The 18879-nt window shown below is 41.9% G+C and overlaps 1 protein-coding gene across 2 annotated transcripts in view; it reads left to right on the forward strand.

Annotated features, from left to right (window-relative positions):
• The window catches only part of si:dkey-16j16.4, a 64277-nt gene that overhangs the window by 15794 nt on the left and 29604 nt on the right, over window positions 1-18879 (forward strand). For both annotated transcript variants that reach the window (XR_002470716.2, XM_021584331.2), the window contains exons 2-3: window positions 4379-4460; window positions 4646-5154. Coding sequence is in view for 1 of the 2 variants with exons in the window: in XM_021584331.2 (XP_021440006.1) it covers window positions 4379-4460; window positions 4646-5154 (591 nt within the window). In the remaining variant the exon portion in view is untranslated. The remainder of the gene's footprint in view (window positions 1-4378; window positions 4461-4645; window positions 5155-18879) is intronic.

Below are 18879 nucleotides of genomic sequence, written 5' to 3' on the forward strand. Positions count from 1 at the left end.
GAAGGGGTGGTATACAGAATGTAGCCCTATTTGGTAAAATACCAAGTCCATATTATATTATTATGAAACTGGCTCTCATGAGGACGCAACAGGAAAGGAAGACCCAGTGTTACCTCTGCAGAGGATCATTAGAGTTACCAGCCTCAGAAATTGTGGCCCAAATAAATGCTTCACAGAGTTCAAGTACAGATACATCTCAACATCAACTGTTCAGAGGAGACTGCGTGAATCAGGCCTTTATGGTCCAATTGCTTCAAAGAAACCACTACTAAAGGACACCAATAAGAAGAAGACACTTGCTTGGGCCAAGAAACATGAGCAATGGACATTAGGCCTGTGGAAATCTGTCCTTTGGTCTGATGATTCCAAATTGGAGATTTTTGGTTTCAACCACTGTGTCTTTGTCAACAGATGATCTCCGCATGTGTGGTTCCCACCGTGAAGCATGGAGGTGTGATGGTGTGGGTCTGCTTTTCTGGTGATACTGTCTGTGATTTATTTAGAATTCAAGGCACACTTAACCAGCATGGCTACCACAGCATTCTTCCGCGATACGCCCTCCCAGCTGGTTTGCACTCAGTGGGACTATCATTTGTTTTTCATCAGGACAATGACCCAACACACCTCCAGGCTGCTATTTGACCAAGAAGGAGAGTGATGGAGTGCTGCATCAGATGATCTGGCCTCCACAATCACCCGACCTCAACCCAATTGAGATGGTTTGGGATGAGTTGGACCGTAGAGTGACGGAAAAGCAGCCAACAAGTGTTCGTCATATGTGGGAACTCCTTGAAGACTTTTGAAAAAGCATTCCAGGTGAAGCTGGTTGAGAGAATGTCAATAGTATGCAATGCTGTCATCACTTCTACTATGTAGAAAATAGTAAAAATAAAGAAAAACCCTTGAATGAGTTGGTGTCTCCAAACTTTTGACTGGTACTGTTTATAAATGAAATCAAATTGCCTAGTACATACACCAAAACTTTTCAAATGTTCAAATCAAAAGGGTATTGCACAGAAAAACGTGGACAGTCGGTTGCGTCACAAATTCAGAACCGCTGGACAGCAACATAATAAACTAAAGCACTGATCATTGGGAAAGAGATCAGAATGACTGCTAAGACTTGATCCATAAATTAAATAATAGGTAGCCTTGCCTACAAAACTTAAACAATCCATATGTTCCAGTCAATAGGCCTGATTAACCTGCCACCAATAACGCACCCACATCCTGAGTCTCTGGTGCCAACACGTTTGGAAATCAAAAGATGGTTTAGTATTTTGTTTAAAAGCTCTGACAATGGACTCTGTCGCAGCCGGCCGTGACCGTGAGACCCATGAGGCGTCGCACAATTGGCCCAGCGTTGTCCGGGTTAGGCGAGGGTTTGGCCGGCAGGGATGTCCCGTCGCGCTCTAGCGACTCCTGTGGTGGGCCGGGCGCAATGCATGCTGACACGGTCTCCAGTGTACAGTGTTTCCTCCAACACATTGGTGTGGCTGGCTTCCGGGTTAAGCGGGCATTGTGTCAAGAAGCAGTGCGACTTGGCTGGGTTGTGTTTCGGAGGATGCACGGCTCTCGACCTTCGCTTCTAGCGAGTTCGAATGGGAGTCGCAGCGATGAGACAAGACTGTAACTACCAATTGGATACCATGAAAACGGGGTAAAAAATAAATAAATGCAAAAAAGCTCTGACGAGAACAATAAACATTTTTCAATGAGAAAACAGAAATCCAATTAGGGTAAAAACTTTTTTTAAAGACTTATGTTTTAAAGATGTCGCTTATGATGCAATACTCTTGATCATTCTTAGGAGAACAAAAACTACTTACCCTACATTTGAACGGCATCGCAGAAGCTTCGCTATTCGGCATCTTCCCAATTAAGTAGCCTAGTTTTGTTGTTTGGCTACTTAAAGAGAATTAGGGCTTATCACTTGCAACCCAATTTTTCCAATGCATTATGGAAAAGTGTGCATTGAATTCTACTAGATGAAGAGACGATATAAGTATAACATCCTGGCATTTAAACCATACTCGATTATTGAAAATTCACATACTATTAATTAAACATAATATTTTCCACATACGGAGAATGCGTAATTGCGTTGTTTCCAACTATTCGTTGATTTCAGTAGCCCATCCCCATTTCAGGTGTTGTCTAAGCTGAAATTAGTGTGACACCCGGGCAATTTAAGTATACTACATTTTCAAAATGTTGCATACGATTAAACAAAACATTTTCGGCCTACTATTTAAGATGCAAGTATGGGTATTCGGATACGGCCAACGTTCCCTAAACTGTTACACACTGTTCCCTCAACTGTTGCACAAACCCAAACCATAAAAGTAGTTAACAAGAAACTCTGTCATACTCAGACAAGCATCAACAGTTCACTGTGCACTGCACATAACATTGATGTCCTTCACAAGAGTACCTTCTGATACTACATGCTCAACACAGGTATCATGGCTCATGGTTTGAGAGAAAAACATCTATTCAAATCCATACAGTCACACCTTAGTCATGAAAACCCCATTTTAAATTAAACGTTTTCATGGTCCAGTTATTTGAACCCTGTTGTGGTTTGAGTTGCTCAGGTAAAACAAATGCCCCGTTTATCCAGTGTGGGGAGGACGTATGTAACATAGATAGGGAGACTAAGTTGGACTGCGAAGAGATAAGTAGCCTACCCCAGTCGTACACACACTGAAGCATTTTGTTGCTTGACAGTATGCGTGGTGCTTGTATACCTTTTAAGTGCAATGTAAATGCGTGTGTGCATGTGTGTTTGTGGACTATTGTGTTTGTGCCCTCTCTTTCACCTGCTGTCCTTATAAGCGATTAATACCAGCTTCCCTGAACTGCCCTGGGGGCAGAGCGAGGCCAAATAGTTAAGTCAACATGCAACGTCACTGTTATGTTGGCTCATCCTCTTGCCTCTGACAATAGTGTCTGACTTGCTCCAAGACTGACACCCTTTTACCTTTAACCTGGACTTGAGCCCTTAACCCTTTGCTTGAGGTAGAAGTTGCCCTTAACATTGACCTAGGATCCGATTACCCTACAACCGATCCTAAATGGGAAGAGAAGAATACTATCAGCCTCTCACACAAGACAATGTGGTGCTAGTGGGTGATGTCATGGGGATAGAAAGGGCAATGGCAGTGAAGTTGGTGTGCTCTCTACTGTGGCTGTCGATGTAAAGAATTGATTGAGAACTATGCTGCTATATACTGTATACTGCTTCAAATGATAATAAATGGCCATTTAACTTATTATAACCGTATTTGCACCATTTGTACTTTGCTAAGGTAGTAGTGGAAATAGTTTGATTGATGGTGTGAACATTTGATATTTGATCAGGATTAGGCTAAAGATATTTCATAGCTAGATACAGTATAGCCTGTATTTTGATGCTGATAGGGAAGTAAGAGTACTATGTAGTGTACAGTGTACCAGTCGCAAACATTCAGCAGTGTTCAACGTTGTGTCCTACAATGTCATAGTAAACTCTGAATGCACCCCAGTTGTTTATAGTAGAAGTGTACGCTGCCTGCTGGAGTAGGACTTGAGGCCCTGGTTCCTTTCTCTTGCACTCTCTTTCTCCTTTGCTCTGTTTGAAGTGCTTCAGTAGGAAGGGGAGGCATTGTGTGAGTGCATGTGTGTGTGAGCACAGATGGCAGCTGCTCTGCCTCAGTGTGGTAACTACTGTGTGTGTGGCGCGTTACTTAACTCTTCGTGCTGCAGTCTGCTGGGTGTCTACTGTTGTTGTCGTAGACCCCTCAAAAGGGAACTGCTCTTAAAGGGGCAATCTGGGACTTGGAAATTGCCAAGAGCTGACAAGAGTTTACACTGAACTGAAGAGGCTAGATTGACCAGACCTAGATTTAAGCTTTTTGTAAATGTCATCCCTCTTCCAAATTCCAATTTGAGAGTAAGGAATTTTCCAGGAAATAAAGCCATTTGGCCAAGTTTGGGTGTTAGCATGATGTGCACGTTATATGCGAAACAGTTGCCCTAATCTCGACCTTTTGCACAATTTCTCCAACACAATATTTGAGTCTTTAGATAAAAGGATGTTAGTTGAGAATCAGTGGGCCACCCTGTTGCTTAGTGATGCTGTTGCACTAGCCGTAGAGATGTGAGGTAAGTGGAATGGTGATTTGGTAAAGATACTGCTTCCTAGTTGCTTCATAGTTGCATTGATATGAACCTGGGTATTTCATATAATAAATACGCTACTTGTCGACCTAACCTAGCAAAGCCCCAAAGAGTGTCTTGTACTGATGCTAACTGTATGCTCTCTCATGTAGGAAGTAGAGGGACAAGCCATATGTTTCCCAATTAATTAGTTATCCTTTAACCCTTTCCCTTCTAGATTTCCTACCATGGCAGTGGGGAGGGAGCGGAGAGCGACGATTCCGAGGGGGAGAACCAGGAGCTTGCACAGATTGACAGAGGTATGTGGCCCGCCTGCTCAAACCAACCCAAGTCTTCTATATGCTCTTCGTTTTTACATGGATGTGTACAAGATGGTCATTTAGCAGATAAAGCAACTTTCAGTTTACACAGAATAGAAATACACAAGCTTGTCGCTATCTCTGCCTCTTCACCTTTGACATGTGCTCTTGGTCACCCCCCTCAGAGAGGCGGCGGAACTGCGGCCTCACCCCTCTGGCAACCAGCCAGCAGCACAATCAGGGTCCCCTATCTCCGGCACGCCTCCATCACCTACGCCTCCTTCTAGACCCGACTCTGGACCGCCACTCGTCTGAAGAAGAGCTAGAGCGAATCAGCCACGGCGTTGGAGACAGCAGGAAGTGGACGCTGCACCATCGCCACGGTGACCACCCCAGCAGTGCCTCCAGCGACGAGGAGGTGTGGGACCTGTGTGGCTGTGGCCCAGTTGCAGCATCCTTGGAGCCTGGGACTTGCCTGGCCGCTTCCACCAGCCCGGTGCTCTTTAGCTCAAGCCCACCTCGCAGCCTCAAGCCACCGCCTCCAATTAAGCTCCAGTTCCAGGGGGTGCAGCCTGCTGCCAAGCCTATCATCTTGACCCACTTCGACCAGTCGGCGGCTCCCTATAGGAAACACAGGCACAGCTACGGGGGAGAGCTGGGGAGGCCAAGTCTGGACCTGGAGAAAATGCAACAGGTTAGTGCTAGAGTGCCTTTTGGGAAGTGTAATTTTGTCCAAAATTACTATTTATTTCACCAAATATTCTGACATTTTCAGAAATGAAAATAAATAAAAAGTGACACGGTTTATCGTAACAGGGATGATGACATCATAAATCAGCCATTAATGTTACTCCCCTTGTGACAAGGGGAATGGAAGCTTGTGTGCAATTGAATGTAAGCTTGACAGCAGTATTTTATCTTAAAACATGTCTAGCCTATCTGTCTATAGGTAACAGCCAGGGTTTTCCACCACAAATCTCAAGAAAATGACCAAAAAGAGTCGAACCAGCTCACCTAATTTTACACTATGATTTGAGTATTAGATGTTCAATGTTTCTTTCAAATGTATTTTTACCATATTAGTTTTACGATATTAAAACATGTTCAGTTCATGTTACAGGGTTGACATTAAACCTAAGGGGCAAATATATATTAATCACCAATTGCATTATATAAGTGAAAATATTCAGTATTTACTTTCCCAAAGCAACAAAAATAACTAGGGCTTTACAAATTGTGAAAACTGGGAAAATCTTGGGGTTAAGTAGGTTAAAATGAGGATTTTCAGAGAAAACAAATAATGTATTTTATTTAAAAACACTGTCAAGGCAGCAGCTACTCTTCCCGGGCTCCAGCAAAATTAAGACAGTTTTACAATTATGCTGTTTGATTATCTTTTATACAGTGCCTTGCGAAAGTATTCGGCCCCCTTGAACTTTGCGACCTTTTGCCACATTTCAGGCTTCAAACATAAAGATATAAAACTGTATTTTTTTGTGAAGAATCAACAACAAGTGGGACACAATCATGAAGTGGAACGACATTTATTGGATATTTTAAACTTTTTTAACAAATCAAAAACTGAAAAATTGGGCGTGCAAAATTATTCAGCCCCTTTACTTTCAGTGCAGCAAACTCTCTCCAGAAGTTCAGTGAGGATCTCTGAACGATCCAATGTTGACCTAAATGACTAATGATGATAAATACAATCCACCTGTGTGTAATCAAGTCTCCGTATAAATGCACCTGCACTGTGATAGTTTCAGAGGTCCGTTAAAAGCGCAGAGAGCATCATGAAGAACAAGGAACACACCAGGCAGGTCCGAGATACTGTTGTGAAGAAGTTTAAAGCCGGATTTGGATACAAAAAGATTTCCCAAGCTTTAAACATCCCAAGGAGCACTGTGCAAGCGATAATATTGAAATGGAAGGAGTATCAGACCACTGCAAATCTACCAAGACCTGGCCGTCCCTCTAAACTTTCAGCTCATACAAGGAGAAGACTGATCAGAGATGCAGCCAAGAGGCCCATGATCACTCTGGATGAACTGCAGAGATCTACAGCTGAGGTGGGAGACTCTGTCCATAGGACAACAATCAGTCGTATATTGCACAAATCTGGCCTTTATGGAAGAGTGGCAAGAAGAAAGCCATTTCTTAAAGATATCCATAAAAAGTGTCGTTTAAAGTTTGCCACAAGCCACCTGGGAGACACACCAAATATGTGGAAGAAGGTGCTCTGGTCAGATGAAACCAAAATTGAACTTTTTGGCAACAATGCAAAACGTTATGTTTGGCGTAAAAGCAACACAGCTGAACACACTATCCCCACTGTCAAACATGGTGGTGGCAGCATCATGGTTTGGGCCTGCTTTTCTTCAGCAGGGACAGGGAAGATGGTTAAAATTGATGGGAAGATGGATGGAGCCAAATACAGGACCATTCTGGAAGAATGGGACGGGGACGGAGATTTGTCTTCCAACAAGACGATGATCCAAAACATAAAGCAAAATCTACAATGGAATGGTTCAAAAATAAACATATCCAGGTGTTAGAATGGCCAAGTCAAGAGTCCAGACCTGAATCCAATCGAGAATCTGTGGAAAGAACTGAAAACTGCTGTTCACAAATGCTCTCCATCCAACCTCACTGAGCTCGAGCTGTTTTGCAAGGAGGAATGGGAAAAAAATTCAGTCTCTCGATGTGCAAAACTGATAGAGACATACATCAAGCGACTTACAACTGTAATCGCAGCAAAAGGTGGCGCTACAAAGTATTAACTTAAGGGGGCTGAATAATTTTGCACGCCCAATTTTTCAGTTTTTGATTTGTTAAAAAAGTTTGAAATATCCAATAAATGTCGTTCCACTTCATGATTGTGTCCCACTTGTTGATGATTCTTCACAAAAAAATACAGTTTTATATCTTTATGTTTGAAGCCTGACATGTGGCAAAAGGTCGCAAAGTTCAAGGGGGCCGAATACTTTCGCAAGGCACTGTATGCTAGTTTTCAATGCTAATTTGGCCCAAGGTCTCTAGAAATTAGCAATGCTAGCTACAGCTCTTTTTGACTACCCATATGTAAGGAATGAAAGCTATTTTGGATTGCCGTCTGCTCCCTGTAGCCTACATCCAATCTTATAGAACAAACTGGAAATGATCATATTTGGATGGATAAACCCTTTAAGCATCACCAAATGTTTTAAACAGTTAGGAGGAATTATTTATTTATGTTGGCAGATAATGCCATATTCCAACTCTTGTTTGGGTGTGGACAGAGCTCTGAAGTGCGACCAATTTGGTCACATATGCAATAAAATATTTAGCTGTGCGACCAGGAGTTTTATTTTGGGAGCACTGCGCGACTATGGAAAAAATCTCCCAGATAATAATTGTCATAATGAAAAGGCTTTGCTGTGCTGTTGTTTCCTAGTGCCCTACAGAAACAAGCGAGTGAGGATTCGTTAGCTTCATGGATGCACTATTTCTATAGCGAAAACGACTTGCTTGTAGCTCAACCAGGTCTAAAGATCTGACCATATTACCGGTGCAACATTTGTATCTTCCCAAAGCGGATCACTGGGACCACATTTTACATTCCTGAACCGTTTCATGGGCCGTTCTAAAATGAATCAGTGTGTTTTCCTCTTTGGCTAGCACGCAACCTAACAACCTGGTTACTTTACCAGTATATTCAAACCTTTGGTGGAACAGAAAGATAGGAAAATGATCATAGCAACGGAGATCAATGATCATAGCAATGAATGAATGACTGATCTATTGCATGTCGTCATCACAAGCAAACCTGACATTTTAAAAGAGACAGTTTTCAGTGCAACGCATCTCAATATGAAAATAGTGTTTTTACACAATGTAGTCATTTACAACATTAACAATATCTACACTGTATTTCTAATCAATTTGATGTTATTTTAATGGACAAAAAAATATGCTTTTCTTTCAAAAACAAGGACATTTCATTTTGAACGGTAGTGTATATTGCTCAGATTGTATGAAGTACACTGTGGAACTAGGCCATACTGTAGGGTAGCCTTGTACCACCTGCCAGTTAGACTATAATTCATTACATTGAGCTTGGGATTAGTTTAAGGGGCACAATAGCATTCCCCTTGTGCGCACACACACGACACACACACACACACACACACACACACACTCACTCAAAGGCTGGGCGCTTGCCACAGCCTTGGTGGTCCGGAGAGATGGAGAGGGTGGCACGGACGGCAGATGTCTGCCCTCGTTTCTCACAAAAGCCAGTGAGTGAGGCAAAGATGGAGGGGTGGAGGCAGAAGGAGTGAATGAAATAAAACGGAAAATGCAGACTAATGAGTCACAGAGAAGCTGGTCCAGTGATGGTTAAAATCCAATAGCCACATTGGCCCAGGCTAGGATATTGGAAGTGTGTGTATGCGCCTGTGTGTAGGGTAGGGTTTGAGAGTTCCATATATCCATGGGTGTTTTTGGAAAAAGGGAACAGATGAGAGACAGCGGGCAGCAGTGAGAAGGTCTTGGGTGTGTGCATATTTGTGTGTGTGTGTGTGTGTGTGTGTGTGTGTGTGTGTGTCCGCATCTTTGTGCGTGTGTGTGTATGTGTGTGTCTGCATTTGTATGTGTGTATGTGAGCTCAGACAAGTGGAATGGGAGGTATTGGAGGGAATACAATAGAGCTGCCAGACAATACTCTCCCATTAACCCTTTAGCTGGGCAACTCCAAGTCTGTGTCCCTGGCCAAAAGTCGTGCACTTTAGGCCTGGGAATACGGTGCCATTTGTGATGCAGTTAGTCTTCAAATTACCCACCTGAACAACTTTCTGGACTTCTTACCTCCTCCCTATCAAACGTTCTCAACCTGTTTTCTCTTTCATGTCACAACAGTCTAAAAGGTTATTTCCTGCCTCTCAACCTTTCTCTTTGTTTTCTTTCACATGAACAACTCTTTTTACAGTGGAACACACTTAAATTAAACAGTTCTCATCATGCTTGCATAATCGTTGTTAACAGGCTGCATATAGCCGTAATAGGCACATTTTCGACTAACCTTTACATCGTGAAACTTTCTTTGTTCTCAACTTGGAAGACAATGGTGTCTTCTAAACTTCCATCGCTAGTTGCAGGTAGAACGTAACATCAAAAATAAAAAAATGTTTGCACCATTTTTGCTACATTAAATAATCCAACAATGTATCCACCTGCAACTAGCTATATACATTTAGAAATAAGCCAAACACCTCAACAATTACTAGTAGTAGCACCTTTGGAAGGAAAAACAAGTTCAAAGAGTTTTTGAATTTATTTATTTCACCTTTATTTAACCAGGTAGGCAAGTTGAGAACAAGTTCTCATTTACAACTGCGACCTGGCCAAGATTAAGCAAAGCAGTGCGACAAAAACAACAACAGACACATGGGATAAACAAACGTACAGTCAATAACGCAATTGAAACATCTATGAACATGGTGTGCAAATTAGAGGTCGACCGATTTTTTTTACACCTTTATTTAATCTTTATTTACCTAGGCAAGTCAGTTAAGAACACATTCCTATTTTCAATGACGGCCTAGGAACGGTGGGTTAACTGCCTCGTTCAGGGGCAGGAAGACAGATTTTCACATTGTCAGCTCAGCAATCTTGCAACCATTCAGTTACCTAGTCCAACGCAATAACGACCTGCCTCTCTCTCGTTGCACTCCACAAGGAGACTGCCTGTTACGCAAATGCAGTAAGCCAAGGTAAGTTGCTACCTAGCATTAATGGTTGATGATATTACTAAATATTGTCTGCCGTGTCCTGTGTTGCATATAATCTAACTGAGCATACAAGCATACAAGTATCTAAGTATCTGACTGAGCGGTGGTAGGCAGAAGCAGGCGAGTAAACATTCATTCAAACAGCACTTTCGCGCGTTTTGCCAGCAGCTCTTCGTTGTGCGTCAAGCATTGCGCTGTTTATGACTTCAAACCTATCAACTCCCGAGATGAGGCTGGTGTGACCGAAGTGAAATGGCTGGCTAGTTAGCGCACACTAATAGCGTTTCAAACTTCACTCGCTCTGAGCCTTGGGGTGGTTGTTTCCCTTGCTCTGCATGGGTAACGCTTTGATGTGGTGGCTGTTGTCGATGTGTTGCTGGTTCGAGCCCAGGGAGGAGCGAGGAGAGGGACGGAAGCTATACTGTTACACTGGGAATACTAAAGTGCCTATAAGAACATCCAATAGTCAAAGGTGAATGAAATACAAATGATATAGAGGGAAATAGTCCTATAATAACTACAACCTAAAACTTCTTACCTGGGAATATTGAAGACTCATGTTAAAAGGAACCACCAGCTTTCATATGTTCTCATGTTCTGAGCAAGGAACTGAAATGTTAGCTTTCTTACATAGCACATATTGCACTTTTACGTTCTTCTCCAACACTTTGTTTTTGCATTATTTAAACCAAATTGAACATGTTTCATTATTTACTTGAGGCTAAATTGAATTTATTGATGTATTATATTAAGTTAAAATAAGTGTTAATTCGGTATTGTTGTAATTGTCATTATTACAAATACATTTTTTATTTTATTTTTTAAATCGGCTGATTAATCGGTATCAGCTTTTTTGGTCCTCCAATAATCGGTATTGGTATCGGCGTTGAAAAATCATAATCAGAGGTCGACCTCTGGTGCAAATGTAGTAAGATTAGGGAGGGAAGGCAATAAATAGGCCATAGTGGTGAAATAATTACAATTTTGCATTATAACTGGAGTGATAGATGTGAAGATGATGATGTGCAAGTAGAGATACTGGGGTGCAAAAGAGCAAAAATAATTAAGAATATGGGGATGAGGTAGTTGAGTGGGCTATTTACAGATGGGCTGCTCTGACAGCTGAAGCTTAAAATGAATGAGGGAGATATGGAAGTCTGGAAGTCTCCAGCTTCAGTGATTTTTGTTCGTCATTTGCAGCAGAGAACTGGAAGGAAAGGTGGCCAAAGAGGGAGTTGGCTTTGACCAGTGAAATATACCTGCTGGAGCGCGTAGGTGTTGCTATGGTGACCAGTGAGCTGAGATAAAAAAAACATATTTTTTTATTTAACTAGACAAGTCAGTTAAGAGCAAATTCTTATTTTCAATGACGACATAGGAACAGTGGGTTAACTGCCTTGTTCAGGGCAGAACAACATATTTTTTTACCTTGTCAGCTCGGGGATTCAATCTTGCAAACTTTCGGTTACTAGTTCACCACTAGGCTACCTGCCGCTATGCACATGCTACGGGTGGGTGCTGCTATGGTTACCAGTGAGTTGAGATAAGGCGGGGCTTTACCTAGCAAAGACTTATAGATGACCTGGAGCCAGTGGGTTTGGCGACAAATATGAAGCGAGGGCCAGCCAGCCAACGAGAGTATACAAGTCGCAGTGGTGGGTAGTATATGGGGCTTTGGTGTCAAAGACTACATCCGATTTGCTGAGTAGAATGTTGGAGGCTATTTTGTAAATGACATCGGCGAAGTCAAGAATCGGTAGGATAGTCAGTTTTACGAGGGTATGTTTAGCCGCATGAGTGAAGGAGGCTTTGTTGTGAAATAGATAGCCGATTCTAGATTTAATTTTGGACGGGAGATGCTTAACGTGAGTCTGGAAGGATAGTTTACAGTCTAACCAGACACCTAGGTATTTGTAGTTGTCCACATATTCTAAGTCTGAACGTCCAGATTTGAGGTCGACCGATTATGATTTTTTTAAACACTGATACCGATTATAAGCCGATACCGATTAATCTATATATATATATATATATACATATATATATATATATATTTACTTGTAATAATGACAATTACAACAATACTGAATGAACACTTTTATTTTAACTTAATATAATACATAAATAAAATCTATTAGTCTCAAATAAATAATTAAACATGCTCAATTTGGTTTAAATAATGCAAAAACACCGTGTTGGAGAAGAAAGTAAAAGTGCAATATGTGCCATGTAAAACAGCTTAGGTTTAAGTTCCTTCCTCAGAATCAAATCAAATGTATTTATATAGCCCTTCTTACATCAGCTGATATCTCAAAGTGCTGTACATAAACCCAGCCTAAAACCCCAAACAGCAAGCAATGCAGGTGTATGAAATATGAAAGCTTGTGGTTCAATATTCCCAGTTCTTCAATATTCCCAGTTAAGACGTTTTAGGTTGTAGTTATTATAGAAATTACGACGCGTCGACTATTTCTCTCTATACCATTTGAATTTCATATACCTTTGACTATTGGATGTTCTAATAGGCACTTTAGTATTGCCAGCCTAATCTCAGGAGTTGATAGGCTTGAAGTCAGAAACAGCGCTGTGCTTCAAGCATTGCTAAGAGCTGCTGGCAAACGCAGTAAAGTTTGAATGAATGCTTACGAGCCCGCTGCTGCCTACCACCGCTCAGTCAGACTGCTCTATCAAATATCAAATCATAGACTTAATTATAATATAATAAACACAGAAATACGAGCCTTTGGTCATTAATATGGTCAAATGTTTTTTTATAAGATAAGTTTAATGCTAGCTAGCAACTTACCTTGGCCCCTTGCTGCACTCAGCCTGCCACGCAGTTTCCTCGTTTAATGCAATGTAATCGGCCATAATGGCGTCCAAAAATGCCGATTACCGATTGTTATCGGCCATGCGGTCGACCTCTAGTCCAGATTAGTGATGCTAGTCGGGCGGGCGGGTATCGATCGGTTGAAGAGCATGCATTTAGTTTTACTAGCATTTAAGAGCAGTTGGGGGCCATGGAAGGAGTGTTGTATGGCATTGAAGATTGTCTGGAGGTTTGTTAACACAGTGTCCAAAGAAGGGCCAGATGTATACAGAATGGTGTCGTCTGCGTAGAGGTGGATCAGAGAATCACCAGCAGCAAGAGCGACATCATTGATATATACAGAGAAAAGAGTCGGTCCGAGAATTGAACCCTGTGGCACCCCCATAGAGACTGCCAGAGGTCCGGACAACAGGCCCTCCGATTTGACACACTGAACTCTATCTGAGAAGTAGTTGGTGAACCAGGCGAGGCAGTCATTTGAGAAACCAAGGCTGTTGAGTCTGCCGATAAGAATGAGGTGATTGACAGAGTCGAAAGCCTTGGCCAGGTTGATGAATACAGCTGCACAGTATTGTCTTTTATCGATGGCAGTTATGATATCGTTTAGGACCTTGAGCGTGGCTGAGGTGCACCCATGACCAGCTCGGAAACCAGATTGCATAGCGGAGAAGTTACGGTGGGATTCGAAATGGTCTGTGATCTGTTTGTTAACTTGGCTTTCGAAGACTTTAGAGAGGCAGGGCAGGATAGATATAGGTCTGTAACAGTTTGGGTCTAGAGTGTCTCCCCTTTGATGAGGGGGATGACCACGGCACCTTACCAATCGTTAGGGATCTCAGACGATACAAAAGAGAGGTTGAACAGGCTAGGGATAGCAACAATTGCGGCAGATAATTTTAGAAAGAGAGGGCCCAGCTGATTTGTAGGGGTCCAGATTTTGCAGCTCTTTCAGAACATCAGCTATCTGGATTTGGGTGAAGGAGAAGCGGGGGCGCTTGGGCAAGTTGCTGCGGGGGTGCAGAGCTTTTTGCCGGGGTAGGGGTAGCCAGGTGGAAAGCATGACCAGCCATAGAAAAATTCTTATTGAAATTCTCTATTATCATAGATTTATCGGTGGTGATAGTGTTTCCTAGCCTCAGTGCAGTGGGCAGCTGGGAGGAAGTGCTATTATTCTACATGGACTTTACAGTGTCCCAAAACTTTTTGGAATTTGTGCTACAGGATGCAAATTTCTGTTTGAAAAAGCTAGCCTTTGCTGTCCTAACTGACTGTGTATATTGGTTCCTAACTGCCCTGAAAAGTTGCATATCGCGGAGGCTATTTGACGCTAACACAGGATGTTTTTTGTGCTGGAGTCTGGATTGAACCAAGGGCTATATCTGTTCTTAGTTAATTTTTTTTGAATGCGGCATGCTTATTTAAGATGGTGAGGAAAGCACTTTTAAAGAATAACCAGGCATCCTCTACTGACGGGATGAGGTCAGTATCCTTCCATGATACCCGGGCCAGGTCGATTAGAAAGGCCTGCTCGCTGAAGGGTTTTAGGGACCATTTGACAGTGATGAGGGGTGGTCGTTTGACCGCGGACCCATTACGGACGCAGGCAATGAGGCAGTGATCGCTGAGATCCTGTTTGAAGACAGCAGGGGTGTATTTAGAGGGCAGGTTGGTCAGGATGATATCTATGAGGGTGTCCGTGTATACGGATTTAGGGTTGCAACTGGTAGGTTTCTTGATCATTTGTGTGAGATTGAGGGCATCTAGCTTAGATTGTAGGACGGCCGGGGCGTTAAGCATATCCCAGTTTAGGTCACCTAACAGTACGAACTCTGAAGATAAATGGGGGGAAATCAATTCACATTTGGTGTCCAGGGCACAGCTGCGGGCTGAGGGGGGTCTATAACAAGCGGCAACAGTGAGAGACTTGTTTCTGGAAAGGTGGATTTTTAAAAGTAGAAGCTTGAACTGTTTGGGCACAGACCTGAATAGCATGACAGAACTCTGCAGGCTATCTCTGCAGTAGATTGTAACTCCGCCCCCTTTGGCAGTTCTATCTTGGTGGAAAATGTTGTAGTTGGGGATGGAAATTTCAGAATTGTTAGTGGCCTTCCTAAGCCAGGATTCAGACACGGCTAGGACATCGGGGTTGGCAGAGTGTGCTAAAGCAGTGAATGAAACAAACTTATGGAGGAGGCTTCTGATGTTAACATGCATGAAGCCAAGGCTTTTACGTTTACAGAAGTCAACAAATGAGAGCGACTGGGGGAATAGGTGTGGTACTGGGGGCTACAGGGCCTGGGTTAACCTCTACATCACCAGAGGAAGAGTAGGATAAGGGTACGGCTAAAGGCTATCAGAACTGGTCGTCTCGTGCTTTGGGAACAGAGAATAAAAGGAGCAGATTTCTGAGCGTGGTAGAATAGATTCAGGGCATAATGTACAGACAAGGGTATGGTTGGATGTGAGTACAGTGGAGGTAAACCTAGGTGTTGAGTGACGATGAGAGATTTTTAGTCTCTGGAAGCACCAGTTAAGCCAGGTACGGTCTCCGCATTTGTGTGGGGTGGGACAAAATAGCCTTCTAAGGCATGTTGAGCGGGACTGAGGGCTCTACAGTGAAATAAAACAAGAAGAACTAGCCGAGACAGCAGTAGACAAGGCATATTGACATGAGAGAGGCATAAAGCAATCACAGGTGTTGATTAGTAGAGCTAAGACAACGACGGGTAAATGGCGATGAATGGGCAGAGCGGGTCAGTTAGGTACATACAGTACCTGAGTTCGAAGCTGGGGCCGACAGATAAACAAAATTAGGTACCGTGTTATTGAAACAGTCCAGGAGGCATCAGCTGTGTAGCCGAGTGATCATGGAGCAGCAGTAGGTGAGTCAGGGAGCCGTTCGGTAGTCACTACTACGCTAGTCGAGGGGGAGACACGGCATTCAGAAAGCTAGCGGGCCGGGGCTAACAGTTGAGTCTTCGGCGACATCGCAACGGAAAAGCCTATTGAGACCACATCGGTCGATTACGTCGGCAGACCAGTCATGATGAATCGGCGGGGCTCCGTGTCGACAGTAAAGGGTCCAGGCCAATTGGCTAAGGAGGTATTGTAGCCCTAGAATTAGCTGGTATATGGGCCTAGCTCGAGGCTAGCTGGTGCTTGCTTCGGGACAGAGGTGTTTGCTAACAGTAGCCACTTGTTTGCAGCTAGCTAGCTACGAAGATCTGGTGTAATGATCCAGAGCGGCAGGAATCCCGTGATGTGGTAGAGAGAAGCAGTCCGATATGCAGGTATTGTCTGGTGTCTGAGCTAAAGGTGAAGACCGCTAGCTGTGGCTAACAAAGACTAATAGCTAGTAGCTGGTTAGCTGGCTAGCTCTTGATGGAGGTTCCAGTTATAAGGAATATGACATTCATTTTGCTCACCGTTCTTGTGATCATTTAGACCCCACGGAGTGAGATCTTGCGTGGAGCCCCAGATCGAGGGAGATTATCAGTGCTCTTGTATGTCTTCCATTTCCTAATAATTGCTCCCACAGTTGATTTCTTTAAACCAAGCTGCTTACCTATTGCAGATTCAGTCTTCCCAGCCTGGTGCAGGTCTACAATTTTGTTTCTGGTGTCCTTTGACAGCTCTTTGGTCTTGGCCATAGTGGAGTTTGGAGTGTGACTGTTTGAGGTTGTGGACAGGTGTCTTTTATACTGATAACAACTTCAAACAGGTGCTATTAATACAGGTAACGAGTGGAGGACAGAGGAGCCTCTTAAAGAAGAAGTTACAGGTCTGTGAGAGCCAGAAATCTTGCTTGTTTGTAGGTGACCAAATACTTATTTCCCATCATAATTTGCAAATTAATTCATAAAAAATCATACAATGTGATTTTCTGGATTTATTTGTCTCATTTTGTCTGTCATAGTTGAAGTGTACCTATGATGAAAATTACAGGCCTCTCTCATCTTTTTAAGTGGGAGACCTTGCACAATTGGTGGCTGACTAAATACTTTTTTGCCCCACTGTATGTAAATTCCCGACTTCAACTGTATATTTGAGTTTAACCATATTATTTGTTATATTAGTTGTCCTATCATCTTTCTATTGCTTGTTTTAAAAATAGAGATATTTTGGACATTTTCAAATAACCGAAAGTGAGAGGTTGTAATTTGAATAAAGGGGAAAAGGCCATCCTTGAACATGGGGTGAGACATTCTTACTAATCTGCTAGATAACCAGTTTGGATTTAAGTATATAGCTTTGGTATGACTGAATACTTTAGTGAGAGGTCAAATGTTTTAATAAGTTCTGCCCTCCGAATTCATAATCATTATATAAATAGGCCCGTTTAATTTTGTCTGTCTTACCATTCCAAATAAAATGTAATAATTTTTGCTCATAAATGTTAAAACACAAGTCGCTAGGCCATAAGCAAACTGGGATATGACTAAAGAGTTAATCATGGTGATTTTTCCGTTAAATGGTAGCAAAACCATATTTTTTTTGCTGATGATATATATCGTAGTGAGATCATTTCTTTCTTTTGGGATATGAGTACTGAGTATGTCCACTTCACCGTCAGACCACTTTATTGCTAAACTACACAGTAATATAAAAGTTTAATTTTTTTTGTGATCCAATATGTAATGGTTGTAATCCAGAGAGATTAGAAAAATTATCTAGATCGTTTATGAGGCTGTGGAGGGATCCAAATTGTGGATTTCAAAGAACATGAATCATTAGCGTACAGTGACACCTTTGTTTTTAAGCAATGGATTTCTAGCCCCTTGATATTGTTGTTGAATCTGATTTGAATTTCAATGGCCATAATAATTAGATATTATGTCCACCAATAGTGGACAACCTTGTTTTACTCCTCTGGACAGTTTAAAACTTCCTGATTAGTTGACATTATTTACTATTTTTCACCTAGGGTTACTATACATAACTTTAGCCCATTGTATAAGAGATTCTCCAAAATTGAAATATTCCTGGCATTTATATGTAAATTCCAGTCGTACTTTATCAAAAGCCTTTTCAAATTCAGCTATGAATACAAGGCCTGGTTTCCCAGATTTTTCATAGTCTTCTATTGTTTCCAGTACTTATATTATCTCCAAAAAAATCATCCATGTAAAAAAACCTGTCTGATTAGGATTAATAATATCCAACAATACTTTATTAATTCTATGCGCTATGCATTTTGCAAAAGAAATTGCAGCATAACACTGAAGTCTAAGGGGCCCTCCAATTTTTGTAATGGACTGGATCTTTATATTTACCACTTGGGTCCTGTTTCAATAATAATGAAATCAGACCTTCTTGTTGAGTATAATCTACCATTTTTATAGGAGTGGTTAAAGCATGCTACTTACGGGCCTCTGAGTACATCAAAAAAGGTTTGGTATGCCACCCAGCCCTGGAGTTTTCCCAGACTTAAAGGCTTTAATTGCATGCTCCTCCTCTGTAATTTTGCCTTCACATGAGTCTTTCTGTATAGCTGTTAATTTTACATTATTAACAGAAAAAATATCCTTACAGTTAACTACGGTCAGTGGAGATGGAAGAGACTGAAACAAAAACATATGCTTAAAGTACTTTGCTTCCTCTTTCAAAATATTTTTTGGTGAACTGTTTGGTTTCAGTCAATTATTTTTGGTAGTATTTATATTTGGATTTATAAAATGCATCAAATTATTTGCCCCATATTCCTTTACACTTGCTCTTTCTTGTTTCAAATATTTGTTATTAAACACACACAAGAATGGTGTATAGGTATACAAGACAGGTATACAATTCTTATCTAAACATAAAAGAGCATACAGGAACA

This window comes from Oncorhynchus mykiss, chromosome 25 (genome assembly GCF_013265735.2).
Source record: "Oncorhynchus mykiss isolate Arlee chromosome 25, USDA_OmykA_1.1, whole genome shotgun sequence".
NCBI lineage: Eukaryota > Metazoa > Chordata > Actinopteri > Salmoniformes > Salmonidae > Oncorhynchus > Oncorhynchus mykiss.